The sequence below is a fragment of the Xenia sp. Carnegie-2017 genome, unplaced genomic scaffold (genome assembly GCF_021976095.1).
Source record: "Xenia sp. Carnegie-2017 unplaced genomic scaffold, XeniaSp_v1 HiC_scaffold_21, whole genome shotgun sequence".
Classification (NCBI taxonomy): Eukaryota; Metazoa; Cnidaria; class Anthozoa; order Malacalcyonacea; family Xeniidae; genus Xenia; species Xenia sp. Carnegie-2017.
This window is the reverse complement of record NW_025813484.1, coordinates 3802996-3826339: the sequence shown is the minus strand read 5'-3', so window position 1 is coordinate 3826339 and position 23344 is coordinate 3802996. Positions and strand designations below refer to the sequence as shown.

General features: G+C 36.1%; 3 protein-coding genes across 3 annotated transcripts; all 3 read right to left on the bottom strand.

The window, feature by feature from the left end:
• Positions 1 to 46: 46 nt before the first annotated feature.
• On the bottom strand, positions 47 to 3207 carry LOC124444545 (uracil-DNA glycosylase-like). Its single transcript, XM_046995167.1, has 5 exons — positions 3153 to 3207; positions 1483 to 1608; positions 1311 to 1375; positions 844 to 957; positions 47 to 770 (listed from the first exon to the last, which is right to left on the bottom strand). The coding sequence occupies exons 1-5, from the start codon at positions 3205 to 3207 to the stop codon at positions 615 to 617; spliced, it is 516 nt and encodes a 171-aa protein (XP_046851123.1). The 3' UTR covers positions 47 to 614.
• Positions 3208 to 7624: 4417 nt separating this feature from the next.
• LOC124444544 (G2/M phase-specific E3 ubiquitin-protein ligase-like) lies at positions 7625 to 10561 on the bottom strand. The gene is made up of 6 exons (XM_046995166.1): positions 10525 to 10561; positions 9555 to 10178; positions 9197 to 9447; positions 8967 to 9100; positions 8299 to 8576; positions 7625 to 8047 (listed from the first exon to the last, which is right to left on the bottom strand). The coding sequence occupies exons 1-6, from the start codon at positions 10559 to 10561 to the stop codon at positions 7791 to 7793; spliced, it is 1581 nt and encodes a 526-aa protein (XP_046851122.1). The 3' UTR covers positions 7625 to 7790.
• A 1423-nt stretch (positions 10562 to 11984) lies between these two features.
• On the bottom strand, positions 11985 to 23009 carry LOC124444009 (cathepsin L-like). The gene is made up of 15 exons (XM_046994573.1): positions 22664 to 23009; positions 22198 to 22314; positions 21839 to 21955; positions 21665 to 21758; positions 20684 to 20797; positions 19002 to 19118; positions 18905 to 18930; positions 18741 to 18837; positions 17834 to 17914; positions 16978 to 17097; positions 16840 to 16904; positions 15573 to 15663; positions 14898 to 14943; positions 13132 to 13156; positions 11985 to 12257 (listed from the first exon to the last, which is right to left on the bottom strand). Exons 1-15 carry the CDS (start codon positions 22862 to 22864, stop codon positions 12183 to 12185), a joined length of 1386 nt encoding a protein of 461 aa, XP_046850529.1. The 5' UTR covers positions 22865 to 23009; the 3' UTR covers positions 11985 to 12182.
• Between the last annotated feature and the right edge of the window lie 335 nt (positions 23010 to 23344).

The following is a 23344-nucleotide window of genomic DNA, read 5'->3' as shown; positions in this document are numbered from 1 at the left end:
AAGAAACCCGATAGCCGCTGTCACGTACAACTGACAAGCTCACAAATACATAAAATATAAATTTAATCATACAATAATTTTTTCATCGATAACAATAATATTTTCATTAACTATCTGTAATACGAAAGCAGTTTAATAGCGTTCATTCGCAACGTAACATAATGAAAACAAACAAATCTTTCAGACTAATAACTATTGTGCGTTTTACACGTCACTTTCGACATTTCTTTTGATGCCAACTTTGAAACTTAGGGCCTCCACAGACTGGGTATTTTGTTGTCAACAACTTTTCACAGTCAAAAACTAAATGTAGTCGACTAACAAGAAACACCGTCTAAATAAGTTGTCGGCAACTGAAAATGTAAAACTGTAGTTGTCGACAAAGCAATTTCTCATTTTTGCAAGGGAAACCGCAATAACCAAAAAGTGTTGTTTGTCAACTACATTTAGTTGTCGACTATGAAAAGTTGTAGACAAGAAAATACTTAGTTTATGGAGGCCCTAAGTCAGAAATATTGATTTGAGGGTACTGATTAGCAACGTTAAAGTTATGTGACATTTTCACATTAGTCTTCTGGTTGTTAACATTTCTGTTCAACATGTCAATTTCATGGTCACTGGGCATCAACAGGAAGACTTGACCAATCTATTGTCGTTATTTTCATCTTCTTGAGATACTCATTTGCTTTGGAGAAATGTTTGCAGCCAAAAAAACCACGATAAGCCGAGAGGGGAGATGGATGGGCTGATTTCAAAACACAATGTTTCTTCTGAAATAAAACATTATCATACACACTTAAGAGACTGATTAAGCAATTCAATAAATTATTAAAGATAACATACCTTATCAATGCAAGCACCTTTCTTTTGCGCATAGGAACCCCACAAAAGAAAAACCACATTTCGAAGGTTATTGTTGATCCACTTGATCACAGCATCAGTGAACGTCTCCCATCCCTAAATGGCATTCAGTTATCAACAATTTAAATGTTAATTCAAAAATATTAACCACGAGGGAAAAACACAAATGCATATGGTACAAACACAGACTAAGGATCTTTTGGAATCTTTTGTGCAATTCATATCTTATTGCTGCCAGTCAATTGCCTTTTTTTGACCGATTTGTAAGATGAAAAGGCTAACTATAGCCAGTAATGAGGAATCACACATCTAAGAGGTAAAACCTCCTTATAATAGACATATGGAGAAAATTATTCAGTTTCATTGCTCATTCTTCTATGATTCAATTAAAAATGTTCACAACTAGAGGTGCAACTGTCTACAGGCCAAAAAATTTCACCATCCATTACCTGATCTTTATGTGAGTTGGGATTGTTTGCTCTAACTGTGAGACAAGCATTAAGTAACAGAACACCTGAAACAGATGATTCACACTGCAAGTAAGCCATAAATCAAAAAATTTGTTAAATTCAATTTGAGAATGAGCAATTGTCTTAAAATGAAATGCTTTGGTTAATAAACCTTGCTTGGCCCATCCTGTCAGATTACCATGAGTTGGAATCGTGAATCCTGGTATATCATCTTGAACTTCCTTATATATATTTTTCAAACTACAAGAAATGAAATTATTTGAACATCCTGTTATAGCTACAATAAACAATAATGACACAGGTAAAATACCTTAATAATGCTACACAACACTAACAGGAACACTATAACAAAACCTGCAAGAAGTCAAGTATGATGATCACATGACAAACTCTATAAACATAAACAAAGCACTGAAAATAGTCCAGTGGAAAGGAATCATTATTTGATGTCGATACTTCTTAGAAAATACGTACGTATAATTCATACAAAAATATAATATTCTCACATTAATGATACAAAACTAAAAGCCACAACCAAGTTACGAAGCAAGTTAACTTGCAATTAAATTTGCTCATATTCTGGATTATACAAACAGGATGCCAGCAAAAGAAAAGGATGTTGCAAGAACAACCTTAATTTAAGAGGAATTATCGAGGAATAAATAGGCACAATGTTGGACAAGGACTGTTCTTATGACAGATCACACCTTTTTCAAAGCTGTCGTGATTTCAGCTTTCCATACACTTAATCAGGGCTACATAAAATATCTTATTTTTCGGGACCAAAAAGCCAGTGAAAATATTTTCTGCAAATTATCACTATAGCATTATAAATGAAATAATTTGCATCAATTACTGCTGTTAAATGCAGTAGATGAAGAAATGACTTGCAAGAACTGTAAAGATGACTTTTTCTTACAATCTTCTGAGTTTCTGAGTGTTGACACTGCGGTCAGCCATGCAGTGTACCTGTGCATACCTGAACCTTATTCTTCCTTTGTACTTTCCCTTTCTAGGTCAATCCACTTTTTTCTTTGAGAATTCTAACTTTTTGTGCTTTTATTGAAATTTTTTTTCTGCCGGCTTTAAAAATTTTCTGGGAGCATTGGTCATGCAGTCCGTTATATTATATGGTAGATGCATGAAAATTGTGACTGAGCACCAAAATATTTACATAACACAACCAAACTTCAGGGCTAGGTTTGCAAGTGATTGCAATATTTGTGAAGAACGTGACAACAGAAGGTAATTAGCATAAAACCTCTTAAGAACAGTGGACAACAGAACATTGAATGTCCAGTGTTCTCAAAGGCACAGGTCTTCCACGCAGATGTAATCAAGTAAATATCTCTGGTCGTAAAAGGAGCCATCATAGTTTCTGCCGTTCAAATTCAAATCTGGTATTCTACGCAATGCTTAGCCTGTAAAGTTTATGGTCGACAGATCTTGCGCTAATTATAAAATACCTGTTTCAACCCAGTACTTCTTCTGAGAAAAAGGTTCCGACAATTGTTTATTTTTCCCGATGCTTTCCACATGACACTTGCAAATAATGAACGGACAATAAATCATCAACGACAAAACACTTTGCATTTGAAAAGAAAAGATAAAATGAGACTATTCCTGTGTTCACATAAATGGTCGAATACATATACAATCAAAAATACGAGCCGCACACACTGACGGCAGCAGCTAGTTGCAAAACAATTGGCAATTTGGTGTGCAAAAACTAGAAATCTTCGAAGGAAAGAGCAATAAATTCGTTCGAATAACTATTCAAGTTACGTACAATAACAAACAATTATTTGTTGATGTAATTACATTTTACGGAGCCCATGACAACACTCGTAGCAATTTTCTCCGCCAAATCGATCATTTTTTTCTCCATAGAAATCGACTTCCGGTGAGTCAATTTTCCGTTATCTCCATCTCCAGGTCCAGTCCCGTGTACAAAAGACAGCAACACGAAAATTAAATTAATAAAATCAGTTAACAGTACAGAGTATGTTAATCCGTGGAATAATTGACACAACACGACCATTGAGCTCTATAAGAACTGAGGGGAGGGCCTGGACCCCGTGGTCAAAACATGGCGGTAATGGCGGATTTTGGTGTCAAAACTTCCACTTTGAGAAAAATTTTTACATTCGCTCCTCCCGAATCCGGAACTCTATTACTGTATATCAATGACAAAAAAACAACCACGATACCGTAAGCATAAAATATTGAAAATAATGCTTCAGATTTTGTGAAATAGACACACACATTTAAATGAGGTAAATCAAAATAGCGTATATGTTGTCAAGTAATTAGCTATGTTAGAAATAAATATCAAACGGCATTCTTTACACTGTCAATGTGTCGTTAAGCTTTAATGCATAATCCCATGCAATACTTGTGTTTTGACTATTTTTTAACAGCTTCGTGCAACTGTCTTTCTTGAATAGATGCCTAAATATAGTTAAAATGTCCAAAAGGAGTTAGAAAAGTTAAGCACCTACGACTTAAGTCGACTGGAAATATATTATAAGTAGGTATGTATTTTTTTGAGTTTTTGGTAGGATTGATTCTGGGTGTCTTATAAGGTATTATGATATTCTGATAAATCTACTGAGAACTTATGAAGAATATCTTGAACTAGGAGAGCAAAGAACAAAATTCAAAATTCTATAATCATGTTGCTGGTTCTGTTTTGAGCCAAGATATTAGTAACTGGATTGTCATTGACAACCATGGATCTACTATTGAACAGAACTACATTAATTTCCCATTGAAAATCGATTTTTAAATTAAAGTGCATTGGTTTCTCTGACATAACACTTTTCTTATTGCTGCATGAAGGCAAACCTGTTTAAATAATTATAATGTAGGTGAAGATATTTAGCATGTTGTATAATTTTATACAGACATTATTTATAATATTATGGCCTTGTGTAATGTATGTCAAGAACTTATTAATTCTCAAAATGCTAACCTTCTTGCACTACTTTTCTCTTGTGTCCTTACAAATTACAGTTACCTATACTAATTTTTCTAGGTTCAAACAACTTGACAAATTTTTGAATTTTACATTATGCCTTGGAATTTTTCTTTTGTCTTTTGGTAAAAATATCAGTAAATGACTTAAAATCAAGTTTATCTAAAATAGTATTTTGTACAAAATAACTATACATAATTGGAAAAGTCTCATGTTGAAGGCGATGTGGCTTCTTTGACTAGATTGCTACTCTTATTCTTTTAAATGATATCGTAATTCTTCAAAAGACATAAAAGTTCTTTGTCATCAATTTTGCTTCTTCCACATTCAACTTCATTGCAACCAATGCATCTTATGTGAATTTTAATCACCTGGAATTGAAAACATATGGACTTTGTCAGATGATGCAGTACTGTATTTAATGTTTCATGCATGTCATGATAAGCTTTCTTGAGCAAATATTTCAAGGTAGGAGCAAAATTTGGCACATTATTGAACAAAGTAGTTTTATCTTGATTTTGATGTACTAACCTGTTTACTACACTGTGTAACAAACAATTTATTTACAGAAACACCAGATGGCATTCATAAAACTTTTAGCATAAAGCAAACCATTACACACCATCATCATGATTGTCCATAATCTGTCAAATTGTCCAGGCTAGCTGTTTAATACAGGTATTTTATTGTCGACATGTACCTTCATTAATTAATCTTGCACTGCATTTGATTTCAATACAGCTCTGTCCTTAATATTTGCTTCATATTTTCAGAAAATATCATGAAAAATCCTCCATTTCAACTCAGTTGAAACAAGGAGTTTTAAGATATGCATATCTCGATAAGAACTGGTTGCTTTGCCTCGTCTAGCAAGCGATTAAGTAAAGAACAAATAAGAATGGATAAACATAACTTAAATTATAACTTAGGAGTAAAACATTCACAAAATATATACAATCACACTTCAAGTATTGACTTAAAACAAAACACTGAACACTTTAAATGGTAAACAATCTTACGTTGCTTACCGGTATCATGAAATGTTTCCTTTTCTGGCATTACTTCAGCATCCGTCTACCAAACAAGTTTGATGTTTTAAAGATAAAATTTCTAAAGTTTTGTGTTTGGCATTGATATTTTATATAATCGCTATTGTGGTTGTCAAATCCGGGTGGGCGAAAAATTTCATTTTATGAGCCCGCGTTTCCGCTGACTTTGACAACCAAAATCCGCCATGTTTTTGACCACGCGGCCGCGCGCTGATAATTTATAGTAATTTTGTTGACGTTTCCCCTCCAGGTCTTATAGAGCTCAATGGACACGACCAGTTTCTCCGTAGAAATGGACCTTCTCCGTAGAAATGGCAAATACCGGCTCTAGATGTCAAATATATCAAATTCTAACAATTCAAAATGGCGGCGGAAACCACAAAGTGAAACTTGTATAAAAAGTGAGGCCTTTAAATGGCGCGTTTTGTACGAATGTGGCACGGAATTTGCTAATGAGGCAGCAAAATACTGTCATAACTGCGGAAAGGAATTTTCAGGTAAATTTAATCATAGTATCATAACAGTGATCACTGATCGGTGGTCTGTGAAGGATTTGATCATAAATTATTTCAGTATGTGTATGATTCATCCCCTGTGTGAGCTGTTATATACTTTTGTGATATCGGGGACGTATACCAAACATTTAGAAAAATATTTCAATTAATACATTTCTCGCTTTCAATTTGTAGAATTTCCACAAAATGCCTGTCACCATGAACAAGATTGTATTGAATACTATTTTCATCTGGGATACAAGTATCATGACATCACCAATTTATTAAAACATATCATGGTATTACGATGTGTGTCCGCACATTAAAAGAAAACTACAAAAATATAACGAAGAAAGAAATGTCAATTTTGATGAGCAATATCTCAGGGATATTATAAAACAGAAATGGAAGGAGCTGGACAACTTTCTGGTTACCGTAAAATTTGGCATCTACTTGAATAAATCATCATTTACATGCCCACAAGTGTTGTGGCTAGAGTTGTCCATGAACTAAATCCCAGGCCAGTAATGAAAGAAGGGAAATAAACTTAAAAAGTACTTATCTTATGGCCCTAATCACTGTTGGCATATTGATGGTAAATTTCAGTTTACTTGAATATGTTAAATTTTTTGTTCATGGTGCATACCAGTGGTAGTAGCCTGTTTGTCATAACATATTTTAACATAATACCAACATTTTCAAGGTTCATATATGAAGCTTTAGTGTAGAAATATAGGAGGGAGAGTTTACTCATGTCCTCACCAGCACAACTGATGCATAGATTTTTGTAAATAAATATGAATTCCATACAGGATATGATAAGCTCAAACCCTTTGGCTTCCCTATACATGCAGCAATTGATGGCTTTAGTAGGAAGGTTTGTGGTTGGAGATATGCAAGTCAAACAACTCTCAAAAGAGCCAACAATATTGTATTTGGATTGTGTGATCGAACATGGTGGATGCCTGTTGTTTCGTTCAGATTATGGAACAGAAAATGGTGATATTGCAGCCATTCAATGTTATTTTCATGATGATGAGAATGCTCATAAATATGGAACATCCACTAGAAACCAAAGGATTGAAAACTGGTGGTCACATTTTCGTAAGTCTTGTACCGGTAAGTAGGATCTATAACAACAATATCAGAAATATGTAAGACACAGTAACTTTATAAATTAAAAAAGCTGGCGTGAAAAGTTAGTGATAGTAGTTGTAGGTTAATTGTGATCACATATTTTAACTTTTGCAGATTGGTGGATTAACTTTTTCAAAGATTTACGGGATAGCGGATCAGTGAACTTTGAAAGCACATTACACAGACAGTGCTTATGGTTCTGTTTCCAAGATGTAATTCAAGCATCATTAAACAAAATGGCGTACTGGAATACGCATTATATTAGGTCATCTCGCCATGAAACCACTCCAGGAGTTCCTGATTTATTATTTTATTTGCCAAAAGATTCTGGGGCGTTAACTGTCTTGTTAGGGTCAGTCAGGATAAAATTGATGAAATGAAATTGCGTCACTTGAAGACACCAATGACGAAAGTTCATATCAGGAATACTTTCAGTATGTTATGGATCACGAAGGTGTCAGATATCCAGACAGTCCTAAGGAGGCCTTAGATTTGTTTTGCTATTTAACGGAAAAAGCTGGAACTGAAGATTCCTTTTGTGATGAAATTTAATGTTCATTACATATGCCAAAATGCATTGCTCTTTCGTAACAAGAACTTTAGAGTACTAACATGAAAAATTGATAACATACTTCAAATTGGATTCATTGTTACCTAACGTTTTTTTAACAAAACAATTAAATATGAACTTAACTAATAACTAATAATGCAGTTGTTACCATTAAAAATTATGAATTTTTTTACGGTTAACACTCCCGTTGATTGCTATTCCCCTGTAAATGATAAAATACAATTATCATTATTAAATGAAGCCAAATCCCTTTCCTTCGATAAGTGCAGAGTCAATTGCCTCTTTTAGTTGGTTGTAACTATCTCTATAATGAACAGGCAATGTAATGCTTAGATCACAAGTTGAAGCAGTTGGCCGACACTTGCACCCTTCTGTACATCCATGCTTGAATTTAACCGTTATGGGTTTTGGTAATCCTAATGGTGGAAGTTGCTCGCATCCAGTTATGAATTTGTGCAACATGCACAAGGTGTTAGTGGCATGCGTCCCTAGAAAAAAAACCTTAATCGATTCAAATTTCAAATCTCATATTGAACTTATAAAAATCGTCAGGCAGTGGTACTAAATGCAATCGGGCAAGTATGTCACTCAAGTTATCAATTATAAAACTGATCAATGCATGGAAGTCTAATATTGAGTTAAGAGTTTGAATGAAATGGCAATTTTTTCAAGTTGTGAACAGGAGTAGAATATTACATTACACATCAAGTATGCTGTATTTGCAACACAGCAGATATACCTTGGAAAGCATTGGAATCCTGCAAGAAATCGAGAAAGAATTTGTAAACATCAACTTCTGCCATTTTGCAATTGCTTCCTTCTTCACTAAATTCAGCTGTCATCCCATCTAACAGCTGATTGGCAGAAGGCAAAAAAAAAGAACAGTCCGCAACAAATAGTGCCTTCATTGCTGCCTTTTCTTCTTTCATTGCTTTCATCACATTGAACAAACCTAATCCAATCATAAGCTGGTCCAGCATAGGCAGGAAACGTGAAAAATCATACATTACAATTGCTCTAAAAAATGGCAACAGTGCATTAGAAACTTCACTAATTAATGCTTATTCACAAACACAGAAAATGGCAAGAATTCGTGAGTGTGTCGGGGACCACGTATTATCTTAACTTAAAAGTCAAACATCAAATACAATTTATTAACAGTGTCTGGGATGGTTTAATATGTACTTTATTAAAAATATGAAATTGAAAATTACTTTCATTTAGTTAAAATTCTTAATAAAGATTGTCGCGCTCAAAGGGTAGTAAAACTCTTTGAGATCGTATTTGTCACAATCACTAAGCCATGTTAAAGTCAAACGAAAAGAAGTTGGCCCTTAAAGGGTTAATGACTTACACTATGCAGAATTTGTAAATCATTTCGTTTTTAAAGATTTAATCACAGCGTACCTTAAGATGTTTTTAGCAGATTGCAATGATTCTCTTGATGGCACTCCCCTGTAGTGAATCTGTTGCAAAACATGCAACATGGCGTCTTCTTGCAACACACTTTGTAAATGTTCGTCAGTTGAACAAGTTGTAATCTGTACGCCAATAACAATTAATTTCATAAAACACTTAGAATTCATGACCATCATAAACATTGTGTTTTAACATGAAAGAATGCTTTTCAGTTTTACCTTCTCTATAGCTTCAACAAGCGTAATATCCTTTACTTCTGGAATCCATCCTTCAGTTGTTATACTTGAAATACCTTCAGTCATATACGCATAAACTTTGTCTGAAAAGAAACACGGTGCTGGTCCACCTTGCACAATTGAACTAGCCATCAGTTGACCTGCTACTTTGAACTTGTCACCCCCAAGCGCTGCCATGTCAGGTAAAGGCATCCCATTATTAAACAGTTGTTGTTGAATAATTTGAAGAACCTCTACAAATATAACACAAAAATTTTAGTGAGTAATATATTGACAGCAACGAATATGCAAATTGATTCATTTTATTTGCAGGTCTGGTAAGCAACTGAAACATGTATACCAGAAAAAAATTCACGACGAGGTCCGCCATCATCAATTGCAGGCTCTCCAACAAATGTTACTTTCAGCAATTGCTTGTTATTGAACCATTGTTTCTTTGAAATTTCCAAATAGTCTTTGAAAACTGATTTTCGCCTCACATTAATTCGGATTTTAATAGGGTTCACATGTTCAGCAAGCTCAGCTATCAAATCTTTCATCTTCTTTTTCATTTCGACCGTATTCATATTACTATCATCACATGTTTCAGAAAAATCATCATTTTCGACAGATGTATCAAAAGGATCATCTTTTATTGATCCAATTGTGTCTATCCACTTGTCAGCACAAATGTCTGCATGTGCCTCAATTTCATTAAAAGGAAACATGCAAAAACAAGTAGGACATGATGTTTCTGCAGATGACGGAGGAGATTTTTTGTCATCATCATCACTTATATCAATAAAGCTTTTTACTTTTGTTGCTTCCTTTTTCTCACTATCTTGAGTGACCACCATTTCATTGCAAGTATCAGAAATTTTAGTTAAACTTTCCAGTTGTATTATCTCTGTTTTTTCATTATTTTGAGCATCATAGTCATACTCATCAGAGTCTGAAACTGGAAAATCTTGGACTCTGTCCAAATCTATTGTAGCACACAGAAAAATATATTTTTGAGTAGGGTTTTCCTAACTCCTGTTTGTACTCACTCAATACAAACTCTGCTGCACTGCCAGGTAACTTCTGTACAATAGAATGGTCTGGATAGAGAAGAGTGTAGGAAGTATACTTATTGAACTGTCTAAAATGCTTGAATGTTTATTTATTGCAGCCTTCATTAAGTCAGCTGCATTACATTGAGATGAGACAATTAGGGTAGTGTTCTTCCCTTCAGCCTTTTAACCTTTTCCTTCAGCTTCTACGACACCAACTTGAATTTTAACATCCTCGTTGTTTTGGTTTCTTACACAATAGAATTTTCTTAGACTCACTTGCTTTCTTTTCGATATTGAATGTTAATGTTGACATCGGTCTAGTGGAGTCATTTGGCAACAGCAAACTTGAACTTGAACTGGATGTTAATGTTGGCTCATTAATGCTTGGTGTTGAAGGTAGATTTGCTGATTAGAAAAATTTGAAAAGGAAATATTGGTGCTATGTAATGTAAATGCATCAAAGAGAAATATGTGTATAAATGCATATTAAAATTAATAGCCTTTCGCAAAATTTGCCCTATGAACATGTAAAATGAAAATACATTATAAGTTTTTCAGAATCTTTTACATAACCACAATAATATTTACGCACAATTAATATCCACAATTCATAATTGATGATTCTATTGATTCATAATACAAAAAATTTAAGAAGAAACGTTTTATTACCTGCAGATGTTGGTTTCCCGCAGTTATGACAGTATTTTGCTGCCTCATTAGCAAATTCCGTGCCACATTCTACAAAACGCGCCATTTAAAGGCCTCACTTTTGCTATACAAGTTTCACTTTATGGTTTCCGCCGCCATTTTGAATTGTTAGAATTTGATATATTTGACATCTAGAGCCGGTATTTGCCATTTCTACGGAGAAGGTCTATTTCTACGGAGAAGGTCCATTTCTACGGAGAAGGTCCATTTCTACGGAGAAACTGGTCGTGTCCCTTATGGGCCACGATTTCTACGGAGAAGCTCGATTTCTACGGAGAAGCTCGATTTCTACGGAGAAGCTCGATTTCTACAAGCACGATTTCTACGGAAAGCTCGATTTCTACGGAGAAGCTTGATTTCTACGGAGAAGCACGATTTCTACGGAGAAGCTCGATTTCTACGGAGAAGGTCGATTTCTACGGAGAAGCTCGATTTCTACGGAGAAGGTCGATTTCTACGGAGAAGGTCGATTTCTACGGAGAAACTGGTCGTGTCCCTTATGGGCCACCGTACATTTCTGTAAATAGTATAAGCAGTTCAATTGCAATTTATTGAAGTAAATAATAATACTTTTAATATATTATATAATTATTGATTTATATAGTGCTAAAAAGGCCATTTTTTAAATTTATTTAAAAGAACACACTATCATACTAAAAGTTGCTAGTATAGATAAAAGTACCCAACACGTAAAACGAAATAATGACTATTCATCCTTAAATCATTAGGGAGTAAAATTAAAACTCATTACACCTTCAATTGATAAGCAAAACCTTCCTTCTTTTTTTTTAAGGGTTTTTATCTTTGGAGAAAGAGAGCATCATTGTTTCCACAGGAGTTTTTTTAATAATTCAATAATTTAAAAAAAGACAGGGGGTTGGGGCAAGCCCAAGAAAGACAATTCCTAGATACATTACCAAATTCTAATTTCGACAATATACTGAATATTTTCAAAGCTCTGTTTGCAACAATTCGGAATATAAATAAACACACGACCGCATCAAAGCTTAAAAAATAATATCAGGAAGTATGATCATCTAGTAAATCTTATTATCATCTTACTATACACCATATTTTGGACAATAGTCAATCAGTCAAACATGTACCAAGCTGTATTTTAAACAATTATGAAAATATTTTTCGATTGTTTTAAAGCTTTATCTGTTAATTTTCCCGCATACTCCCAACACGCTAGGTCAATGAAAAACAATAAAACATCCACGGAATTATGCAAGAATGGCAGACGTACACATCCTGTTTAGTCCACATGTTCCATCCCCACGGTACATTCGAAAGTAGCCCTGAAGTGAAAACACAAATATACAACTAAGGAGCTGTTCACATGAGCCCGGTAACCGAGATTCAGCGAGGCGTGAAATAATTTTGGGTCATTGAAAGGAGCAAACTCTTCCAGCTCAAAACTTACAACCTTTTCTTAACCGTCATAAGTCATTGTAGTTGAAATTTTCAAATCAGGCTAAATTATTTGTTTTCATTTTAAAGGTTTTGTGGATTTGCAAAGTCAGAGCATAGAGAAATTGCTCGAATAAGTTTTTTGTTGTGAAGTATTAAAGCTTTTCCATTTGCCAAAATTATTTAACGCTTCGCTGAAACCCGGCTGCCGGGCTCGTGTAATCCGCCCCTTAGTTTGGCGATAAATCATATGTTATCCAGACAGAGGCGTATCGAGCGGATGTGTGTATGTGATATATGGTCGTCGGTTTCTTGAACAAAAAAAGTCGGTAATTTTTAAATCTATATCACCAAGAAAATCATGTCATCATTTCACAAGCGCTCGATGACATTGGCGTTTCACTTTCAAGTGAGACGAGCATGAAGTCTGGGTCGAGCCACATTCTGACGTCATCTAAGATTGTATTGACGAGTCCATTTCGAATGACGACAAAGATTTTTCTGACGACGGACGAAGTCCATCAAAAAGGGCATTTTTCCCGCTTCAAACCGCCACAAACATGGAAGGATTTGACCAAATTAAAAACCTCTTTTACAGATACGCTAGTAATCGAGCCTGGTTTTAAAAACACAAACGAAAACTTTTGCGGTTAGGGGTGCTTCAACAGTTTAATTGAAAAAACACCCCTACCCCCAAATATCCTAGGTGCGCCTTCTGTCAAACATGTAGAAAACAACAAAACAAACGCTTGAGAAACTCACCCTCTCACCATAACGAGCACCCCAACTAGAAAGTTAAAAACATTCATTGTAACAATTAGTGAGAAGTTGCAATGAGATGGCCTACGTCGTAGACCCTAACTGTTCGTAGGGTCTATGCAATATTGAAGAATAGCTTGCCCCGCATACGTCACATCCGTTTGAGCTATCGCATAAATTATACCGCTATATTCAAAATAAATTCACTTTGAATGTTTTTATGCAGTGCGGTGTTTGAAATTAAATGAGATATGATCTTCGCACTTAGCTGGACAATTTAAGCAATCGTCTCAGGACCTGAAAAAATCAGGTGACTCAACGGGATTCGAACCCATGACCTCTGCGGTGCCGGTGCAGTGCTCTGACCAACTGAGCTCTGTAAAATTGAGAGCACTGCACCGGCACCGCAGAGGTCATGGGTTCGAATCCCGTTGAGTCACCTGATTTTTTCAGGTCCTGAGACGATTGCTTAAATTGTCCAGCTAAGTGCGAAGATCATATCTCATTTAATAAATTCACTTTGTAATTTAATTTTCAAAATGGCTAATTCGAAAAGCCTTTGCAAAATGAGTTATGTTACCAATGAACATTACCAATGGTAGTGTATCGTTCGTAAATTTTGCTTGTATTGCGGGTCGTAAAATTCCTTGCACGAAAAATGATATTAATTATAAAAGATGATATCCGAACAGACCTGGAAGCCCGCCGTTCTTCTGGGCTTTTCAACTACGCATAAAAGTATGTGCATGTCATATTTGTGTACGATAAGAAGGAGAGAAAGTTTGAGAAAAAAAAAACTTCACGACATCGACTGTTTGATTAAATTAAATTAAATGCCTCTTTAAACTCACAGTCACATTCCTAGCGTCTGACATTGTAAAAAGCGTCTGAAATTGTAAAAAGTGAATTAATTTAGAATAAAGCAGTATAGTTTAGGCCAGGGGTCTCCAAACTATGGCCCGCGGGCCAGATGCGGCCCGTTGGGCCTCTCAATCCGGCCCGCAGAGACACTTAAGAAAAATAATAATGTTATTAAACAAAATAAACTTTGTGCAGAAAGTTCACGTTATCACGCAAGTCAACTAGCAAGAGTGGCTTTTTTGTCCCAACGTCAATTTTTGTCCAAACTTCAACAAACAAATGACTTGCTGAGGGAAGAATTTAAAGAAAGAGAACCGAAAGAGAACTATCAAAAATTGAGGCATTTTACTGCAGGACTGCTATCTATGTTTGGCACCACATACCTGTGTAAAAATCTTTTTCTTAAATGAAGTATATGAAAAACAGTTATAGAACAAACATGTCAGGGCTCTTCTATGCTTGGAACCTCAAACTTAAAGCTAGACTTTTTTACAATTTTGTCATGAAAAAACCAATTTCACCCCTCACATTGAGAAAACTGAACAGAATAATTGTGATTTTGTTATGATACTACTCTTGGTTGAAATTAAACCTTTAAAGTTTAAATTTTGAGTAAATATTTTCTTAACTAATGAAGCTTGTGTTATGTACTTCATTTTATTAAAATATTCGCTCTTTGATCAGCGGTATACGGTTCGTCGGCCCTCAACATGCTGAATGAAAGTTCATGTGGCCCTCTGGCTGTAAAGTTTGGAGACCCCTGGTTTAGGCGATAGCTCAAGCTGATGTGACGTATGCGGGGGCAATCTTTTCTTCAATGTTTCGTGTTGCACAGACTCAACGAGCGTGCGAGTAGTTAAGGTGTATGATGTAAGGCTAGAAATGAGAAGGCATTAGCAAGAGTTTACCTGTTTTTAATGATCCAAAATGGCATGGGATTTAATCTCCTTCTTTCTACAAAAAACGAACGGCGATTCAGAAATATTTGATGTTATTGTTTTATTAATCAGTAACAGCTGGAATCTTAGCTATCTGATTGGCTGTCGCAGAGGGAGGAATTTTGCCGTTATCTGTCCGCGGACAGGAATCTTGTGGCTAAACACTTAGACTTTGGTTGTTTTGTTTTGTTTTGCGAAGTAAATTGTTTTAATATATTTTAAGTGAACTTTGCGTAATTTCCCAAGTAAAACGAATAAAAACGTTTTGATTGCTGTCTTGGTCGCCATTGTTGAATCCGACTACGCATTTTAAAGACATTGGCAAAAATATTGGAGCCCAACATATAATTTTGACCATAGCCATAAGCAAGTTGGTTTTGTGAAATTTATTCAAATAGTGACGTTTCGTCTTGACTCAAGACACCCTCAGACTAATAAGGAATAATATATGTTGGGCTCTAATATTTATATTGAAAATCCGTTTCCCTTCTGGCAATTCACTGGCAACTTTGGCAAAAAATATATATGTTGTTTATGTTGTTAAAAAATATTTATACGTTTACGTTGGGTCATAAATATTTATAATAGATATCGTAAATAATTATAATATATTTAATTAAAATGTGCATTGCGAGCACTACTAACCAATTCCATAGCCCACGATCAATACACCATGATTTAGCTCATGCGGATTGCAATCCCCTCTCGATGGATGAGCAACGCCTCCACGATAGAACTGTTGAATAAAAACTTATTTTACATGGATATCATCAATGTTAACCATACATGATGGGAAGTAGTTATAAGTTTGACGTTTCATTCGCCTTGGGTTCTGTTGTACGAATATTGGCGAACGAAACTTGTGATAATCGTAAATAAAAGTGTGCAAATCTCTGGTTCTGGCAGCTCAATGCTTAAATCTCTGGTTCTGGCAGCTCAATGCTTAAATATCTGGCTCTGACAGCTCAGTGCTTAAATCTCAGACTTCGGCAGCTAACTGCTCAAATCTCCGACTCTGGCAGCTCATTGCTTAAATATCTGGCTCTGGCAGCTCAATGCTAAATCTCCGAATACGCCAGCTCATTGCTTAAATCTCTGGCTCTGGCAGCTCAATGCTAAATCTCTGACTACGGCAGCTCAATGCTCAAATCTCTGGCAGCTCAATGCTTAAATATCTGGCTCTGGCAGCTTAATGCTAAATCTCTGACTATGGAAGCTGATTGCTCAAGTCTCTGGCTCTGGCAGCTCAATGCTAAATCTCTGACTAAGGCAGCTCAATGCTCAAATCTCTGGCTCTGGCAGCTCATTGCTTAAATATCTGGTTCTGGCAGCTCGATGCTAAATCTCTGACTACGGCAGCTCAATGCTCAAATCTCTGGCTCTGGCAGCTCAATGCTTAAATATCTGGCTCTGGCAGCTCAATGCTTAAATCTCTGGCTCTGGCAGCTCAATGCTTAAATATCTGGCTCTGGCAGCTCAATGCTAAATCTCTGACTACGGAAGCTCATTGCTCAAATATTTGGCTCTGGCCGCTCAATGCTAAATCTCTGACTACGGAAGCTCATTGCTCAAATCTCTGGCTCTGGCAGCTCAATGCTTAAATATCTGGCTCTGGCAGCTCAATGCTAAATCTCTGACTACGGCAGCTCAATGCTTAAATCTCTGGCTCTGGCAGCTCAATGCTTAAATATCTGGCTCTGGCAGCTCAACGCTAAATCTCTGACTACGGCAGCTCATTGCTCAAATCTCTGGCTCTGGCAGCTCAATGCTAAACCTCTGGCTTCGGCAGCTCAGTACTCAAATCTCTGACTAAGGCAGCTATCTGCTCTAATCTCTGGCTACGGCAGCTCAATGCTCAAATATCCATATACTTTGAAGTATGTTTAATGTACATATTGTACATCTGACGCACCTGCAAGGTTTTCGCGTTAATACCAATAGATATCGTTCCATTTGCAACTAGCCAAGCTGCCATTTCTAAAGAGGAAGATACAAGAACATTGAAACAGACGGGTTTTTAATGGAAATGATATCGAGCGAAAAAAATTACCGTCTTCATTTTGGGATATTCTTAATGAACCGTTTACTATAGCAACAATCTCTTTGTTTTTCATACGACAACGTTTACGGACGCCTTGGTAACGATAATCTGACTCAGAAACCAAACCACCTAAGAAAAAAAATAACTCTTACGAGGAGTTGGGGTTTGGGTCGAGCTCATTATGTAGTTTAGTTGTATACAATCTCACTGCTTGCGTTATTCCTTTTAATTTTTATATAAGTTTTATGTAAGTCAGTGTGACCTTATATGCAAATCTTTACCATATTCGGTCGGATGAGCTTAAACGCCCCCCCCTTTTCTGAACTTTGCAACTATATAAAGACGGTGGGAGAGTCTAAGAGTGCACGGGTTAACCGGCAAGAAACAAAATATCGAAAAGACCCCAATTTTAAGTGTTTATGACACAAAATTCCATAACGGACAAGCTTGATTGTAATGCAAAGAACATATATAATGACTTTATAACCTCGAAGGAGAATTGACTTATTTAACATTTTTCTTAGAGAACATCATAGAAACTAAAGCTATGGCCGACAAAAACTATTATTTATCAATGATAACTATGCAAATTTACCAATGATAATTATGCAATGTTACGTCATAACGATGTCATTTCATAGAGAAGAAAAAAATATTCCTCCGAAAAGAAATAAAATAACACAATTCTATTGAAGAAATTATTAAATCGTTATAAATCGTCTATACCATGCAATCAAAAATAATTATGGTAAAATTTGGCGTCACAAGCACTTAATAATCTATGAATAAAGACATTTCAATTTTTATTTCTTATTGTCTTTCTCCTAGCAAGTATACAGGTATGCGATAAAGCATGTTATCCTACCTAGCTTCATGATTTGTTCACATGCTGTGGATGGTAAACCTCCCTCACATCCATTGTCAACTTTATCGCAATCAAGCAACTCTAAACGTAAATAATTACAGATCATTTAGTATGACGTAATTTCCCAAATAATTACAGATCATTTAGTATGACGTATTTCCCCAATAATTACAGATCATTTAGTATGACGTAATTTCCCAAATAATTACAGATCATTTAGTATGACGTAATTTCCCAAATAATTACAGATCATTTAGTATGACGTAATTTCCCATTATACACAACGTAATACTGCGATCATCTTTTCGCAACTTTCACGGCAAGCATCGACTTTTTAAGGACATCTCCATTTCATGCCGAAATCGCAATGCGCATGCGATCTTTTGTTCAAAATTCGCACCGAGGCGTTCGCAGTTTGTTTGCGAAGAGACGCACTGCGAATATTTTCAATTTACAATGTTTGATATTTTGCGAATGTTCGCATGCGGTCGGTCAGTTTCGACTAATCATTAAATTTTATAAAGTAAAACAAAATGAAACGCGTGCGCTGATTGGTCTAGAGCTGTGTTTGCATTAGCCAGTGCAAAACACATCTGAGCTCGACCAATCAAATCAATCAAAACAATCAGTCAGTCAAAGAGAATTTGCAAATCAATCATGGATACATTTCAGAGGAAAAATTAAAATGTCTGTCTTTTTTGCATTATTGTTATCTTATAAAAGAAATAAAAGATGTTTTTCGTGTTTGCACTGGCTCATACAAACGTCGGAGACGTTTGTGAGAACTCTCGAGCATGTGCAAACCGAGGAGACCTTCGGGAGAACTCGAGAGTAGATCGTTGCATGCCCGAGGCCGAAAGTAGAAGGTTTTCACCGGTTCACGATAGTAACTATATCTTGATATGACCTTGTTCACTGAGAGAAATAAGTTTATTCGTCTTGATCGCCAATAATCCTTCGATGTTCCCAGTTGCCGAGAATGCCCAGCACGATCCACACGAATACTACGAAGAGACAAAAGCAAAGCTATGGCTTGCTTTAACCACACAGACATCATGGTTGCAGAGATACCTGATTTTTAACTTTCGTGACGACACCTGGAAAATGAATTGAGTCAATTCAGTATGTGTACAATACGAATGTGCTGCACGGACTACATGCTACCAACCGTAATCTCGCCAGTCAAAAGATTCTGGAATTTCGATACGAGGAATCTCGGCTTCGTTCATTTCATAAGTTTCTTCACTCCAACCATTCATAGTGTACATGGCAAGAAACTCTTTCTCTAAACGAACGAGAGTAAAATACATGTAAACGTGAGAAATATAGTCGGGGAATTCATGCTCGAACGCACTAAAACATTGTATTCAACTTCATCGTACAGAAACAATTCCGGCGGTTCCTATAGGAAGATTAATGATTGAGAGGTGAGAAGTTCATATTCACATACGCATGCTCAACTTCATCGTAGAGAAACAATTCCGGAGCTTCCTATAGGAAGATTAACGATTGAGAGGTGAGGAGTTCATATTCACATACGCATGCTCAACTTCATCGTAGAGAAACAATTCCGGAGCTTCCTATAGGAAGATTAATGATTGAGAGGTGAGGAGTTCATATTCACATACGCATGCTCAACTTCATCGTACAGAAACAATTCCGGCGCTTCCTATAGGAAGATTAATGATTGAGAGGTGAGGAGTTCATATTCACATACGCATGCTCAACTTCATCGTAGAGAAACAATTCCGGAGCTTCCTATAGGAAGATTAATGATTGAGAGGTGAGGAGTTCATATTCACATACGCATGCTCAACTTCATCGTAGAGAAACAATTCCGGAGCTTCCTATAGGAAGATTAATGATTGAGAGGTGAGGAGTTCATATTCACATACGCATGCTCTACTTCATCGTACAGAAACAATTCCGGAGCTTCCTATAGGAAGATTAATGATTGAGAGGTGAGGAGTTCATATTCACATACGCATGCTCTAATCCGTTGAAAACAATGGACTTCAAAGGAAATTAATACTGCACGTCATGCATGTACAAACTATTCGTATGAATACGAACCCCCCACCCCCTCCTCCCACATGCAATTATCGATCTTCCTACGTCACATGCATGTTACACAGATATTTTATTTTCCATATCCTTAAGATGATAAAGATAATAAATTTAAATTGTCCACCGGAATTTGATCATTTAGTGAAGTTAGTGGTTTACGGGGTACATAGCATAGAACATGGTTCTACCACAGAATAAGAATATACAGAAGAGTCACTCATGTCGGAACCTTTGATGTTTTTGTCCTCGCAGATGTCGTGCCGCGCATGATGGCCTCCATTATTCCAGCCAGATGATTAAGGTTTTTGACTGTTTTCAAACCTTTAAAATGATCCGAAGTCATTTCTTAAGTCAAAATATATTTGAATTCATTAATAAGTATTGACGTCATGTAATTTTAATGGTTGGAAACAAGTGAGAAATCCTAATCATCTGGCTGAGATAATGGACGACATGGGGACACGTTGTACACCTGAGTGACTCTTCTGTATAATCAATGTTCTGTGGTTCCACGATGATCACATTATTTACGAAGAGCTCTACAACCGTGTCTCAAAACAACTTGACGATAAACAGAAATACAGATGACTTGCCGGCCATGTTTAAACTTCGCTTGCAGGAAGATTAATCTCAAGAGAGGTTAGCTATTGTTACTAGTGTTGTCTAAAAGCGCTCGACCACTGTCTACCAGCAAAGCACGTAAAAAAGGCAAATCATCCGTATACCTAATACGCGGGCGGAGGGAGAGTGCGTCAATTTTCACAAAAAAAATTAAAACGCAACCTGTTAAATCACTGAATTGAGTGATGCCGTAGCGAGCAGTTCCCCTTTCAGTGTCTTGCATCAACTGGGCTATTTTGAGATTTTCCTTAAAAATACCGTAACGATATTCAAACTCTACAGAAAAGAGAAAACACAACCATTAAAGTTAAGCCACAGAATAGATATCTTAACAGAAGGTTCACTCTAGTCGGAACCTTTGATGTTCGTGTCCCCCACTTTTCTGGAGCAAATTCTAAGACGACACGCCTTCCAGCAAGATACTTCCGCCAGATCGCAATAGAAAAAATAGATGTTTTTACAAATACATCGTTTTGCACTACAAAAGCTTGAAACCTTATCTCCTTCGCAAGATGATAAGTCTTTGTAAAAATTTCGGCAAACTTTTGCTTTAAACTTGAATTATTAGTAAAATAGCATTCTCGTGCAATACTATTCCATATTGATTTTGTGAAAGTATCTTGCTTGGAAGTCACGCATGCGTAGTGAAAAAATACGCCACGATTTTAGCCGAGTGGGCCTTCTGTTAGATGTTTATTCTGTGGTAAAGGGAGAAATCGAAGGAAACCTAATCGCCCACACTTTTTTAAGAAACCGATTTTTTCTTTACAACATTGTATTCTGTATCACCCTTGTTTCGACAGACTATTCTTGCATGACTGGTAAACAAGCAAGGATGGTGCGTCTTAATAACAGTGGTGGCGAGGTCTGTTCAAAAGTATGAGTGGGGGTAAAACGAGCAGGATAGCCCGAGGACATATAGTTGCTATATGTGAGGAGTCCTGGGAAAATGTTATGATTTCCAGCTTTTTCAAAGATTTTTTCATTATCTACTATGTATCCAAGAACTATTCGTGGATTTTGATTGTTCAATAAACGTTCAAAAAGCTGCACATTAATTAAACACACAACTGACGCCATAAATCCGTTTCGTACGCTGTAATTTGATGCGAAAAAGAGACACAATTAGATCAAATGTTCGACCTATTTTTTCATCTTGATATGGCTTGCCGTGTTTCTCAACGAATTGATGAAACGCTAAACGAATATCCCCTTCTGATTGTGGAATAGCAGGCATCTGAATGGATAAATAATAAAAAAAATACGATGAAAAAGACAAACAGACTACATCAATGACGACGATTGTCAACTTCATACACTTGATTCTCCATCAAGACAAGTGACATGGTCTTCAGTGGAACACTTGTGATTAAGTAACATCAACTGATCGTCATCTGATAAAATCTGCTTGAACACGACTAAACGGCATTCCATCTGAAGAAAATTGAGGAAGGCTGTGAATGCGGAGTAAAAGTTTTATTCATCAACTTACATCCAAGGAGACTTCATATGTTGAGAAAAGTGCATGAATTTCAAATCGCTTTTCTTTGATAGGAAATTTCATAAGTCACAAAGCATGATGCATGCCAAAGTACAATGTACAACGAACACATGATACACATTTAACGACGAAGAATAATTGCATGATTTGGAACTTCATTTTACTAGTTTTTTACCATTTTTTTGTCTACAGGACATTCCTTTAACGTTGCGTTATTGCTCGTTAAATGTTTAGGACATATAGAAGACGTTCCAACAGCGACAGCAACACAGTATTTTATGCCTTTCGCGACCTACAAAGTGAAATGTACCATAATTACGTCAACACACAGAATGAGGCTCTTTGCATGCCACTAAACATTTCAACTTCAATTTAAAATGCCAGCAAAAGATAAAAATACGTAGCTGTAAACAATAACGACAAAGTAAAAACATATCTTTGAATGCCACTAAGCATTTCAACTTGGACTTAAACAGCCAATACGTAGCTGTAAAAACTAATGACAAAGTAAAAACATATCTTTAAATGCCACTAAGCATTTCAACTTGAACTTAAACAGCCAATACGTAGCTGTAAAAACTATTGATAAGGTAATAACGTGACATTACAGATAAGCGAAAGACAGAAATGGTTTTGTAAACCTGTTTGGATGTATCGAGAGTTTCGTACGCCATTAAACGATAGTAATTATTTGACATCGCGTTCAATTTTCCCATTCCAAATCTTATAACCCGTTGAATTTCTTTCTCATCTCCATTTGATTCGTGATGGTCAACGTTTTGGTACGAAAAAGTTACACTAAGCAATAAAATGACAAGAGAAAAAAATTTCATTTTGACCATGCGATGTTCAAGCTTCTGTGACCTAAGGAGGAATGACTATTTTGCTTATACTCGTGATGCAGTGAAGGTCAAACTATATAATTATATAATGGCTATCTAAGTAAAACACGTAACAGGCTTGAAACATGGGAAGGGAATGGGGCGGAAAGGAAAAGAATCGAAGGGAGGGGGGAGGGAAGACAATGACCGAGGAATGCCCGGCCGGGACGGAGTAATGACAAAGTATTTATAAATACATAATCTCATCTAGAATATTTGTTCTACTTTTTAAAAAAAACAATGCATATTTTTATAATATTTGCGTGCTTCATTGAGGAAATATAGGAAAGCTTTCTAAATATATGGATAACAAAGTATCTCAACATTCTTAAGACTAATGCAAACAGAAACTCCGACATTTACGAACATTTTCATGGCTTTTCTTGCATGATGGAAAAAAAATAAACATTAAGCCCATTGTAAAAAATCATCGACTACGAT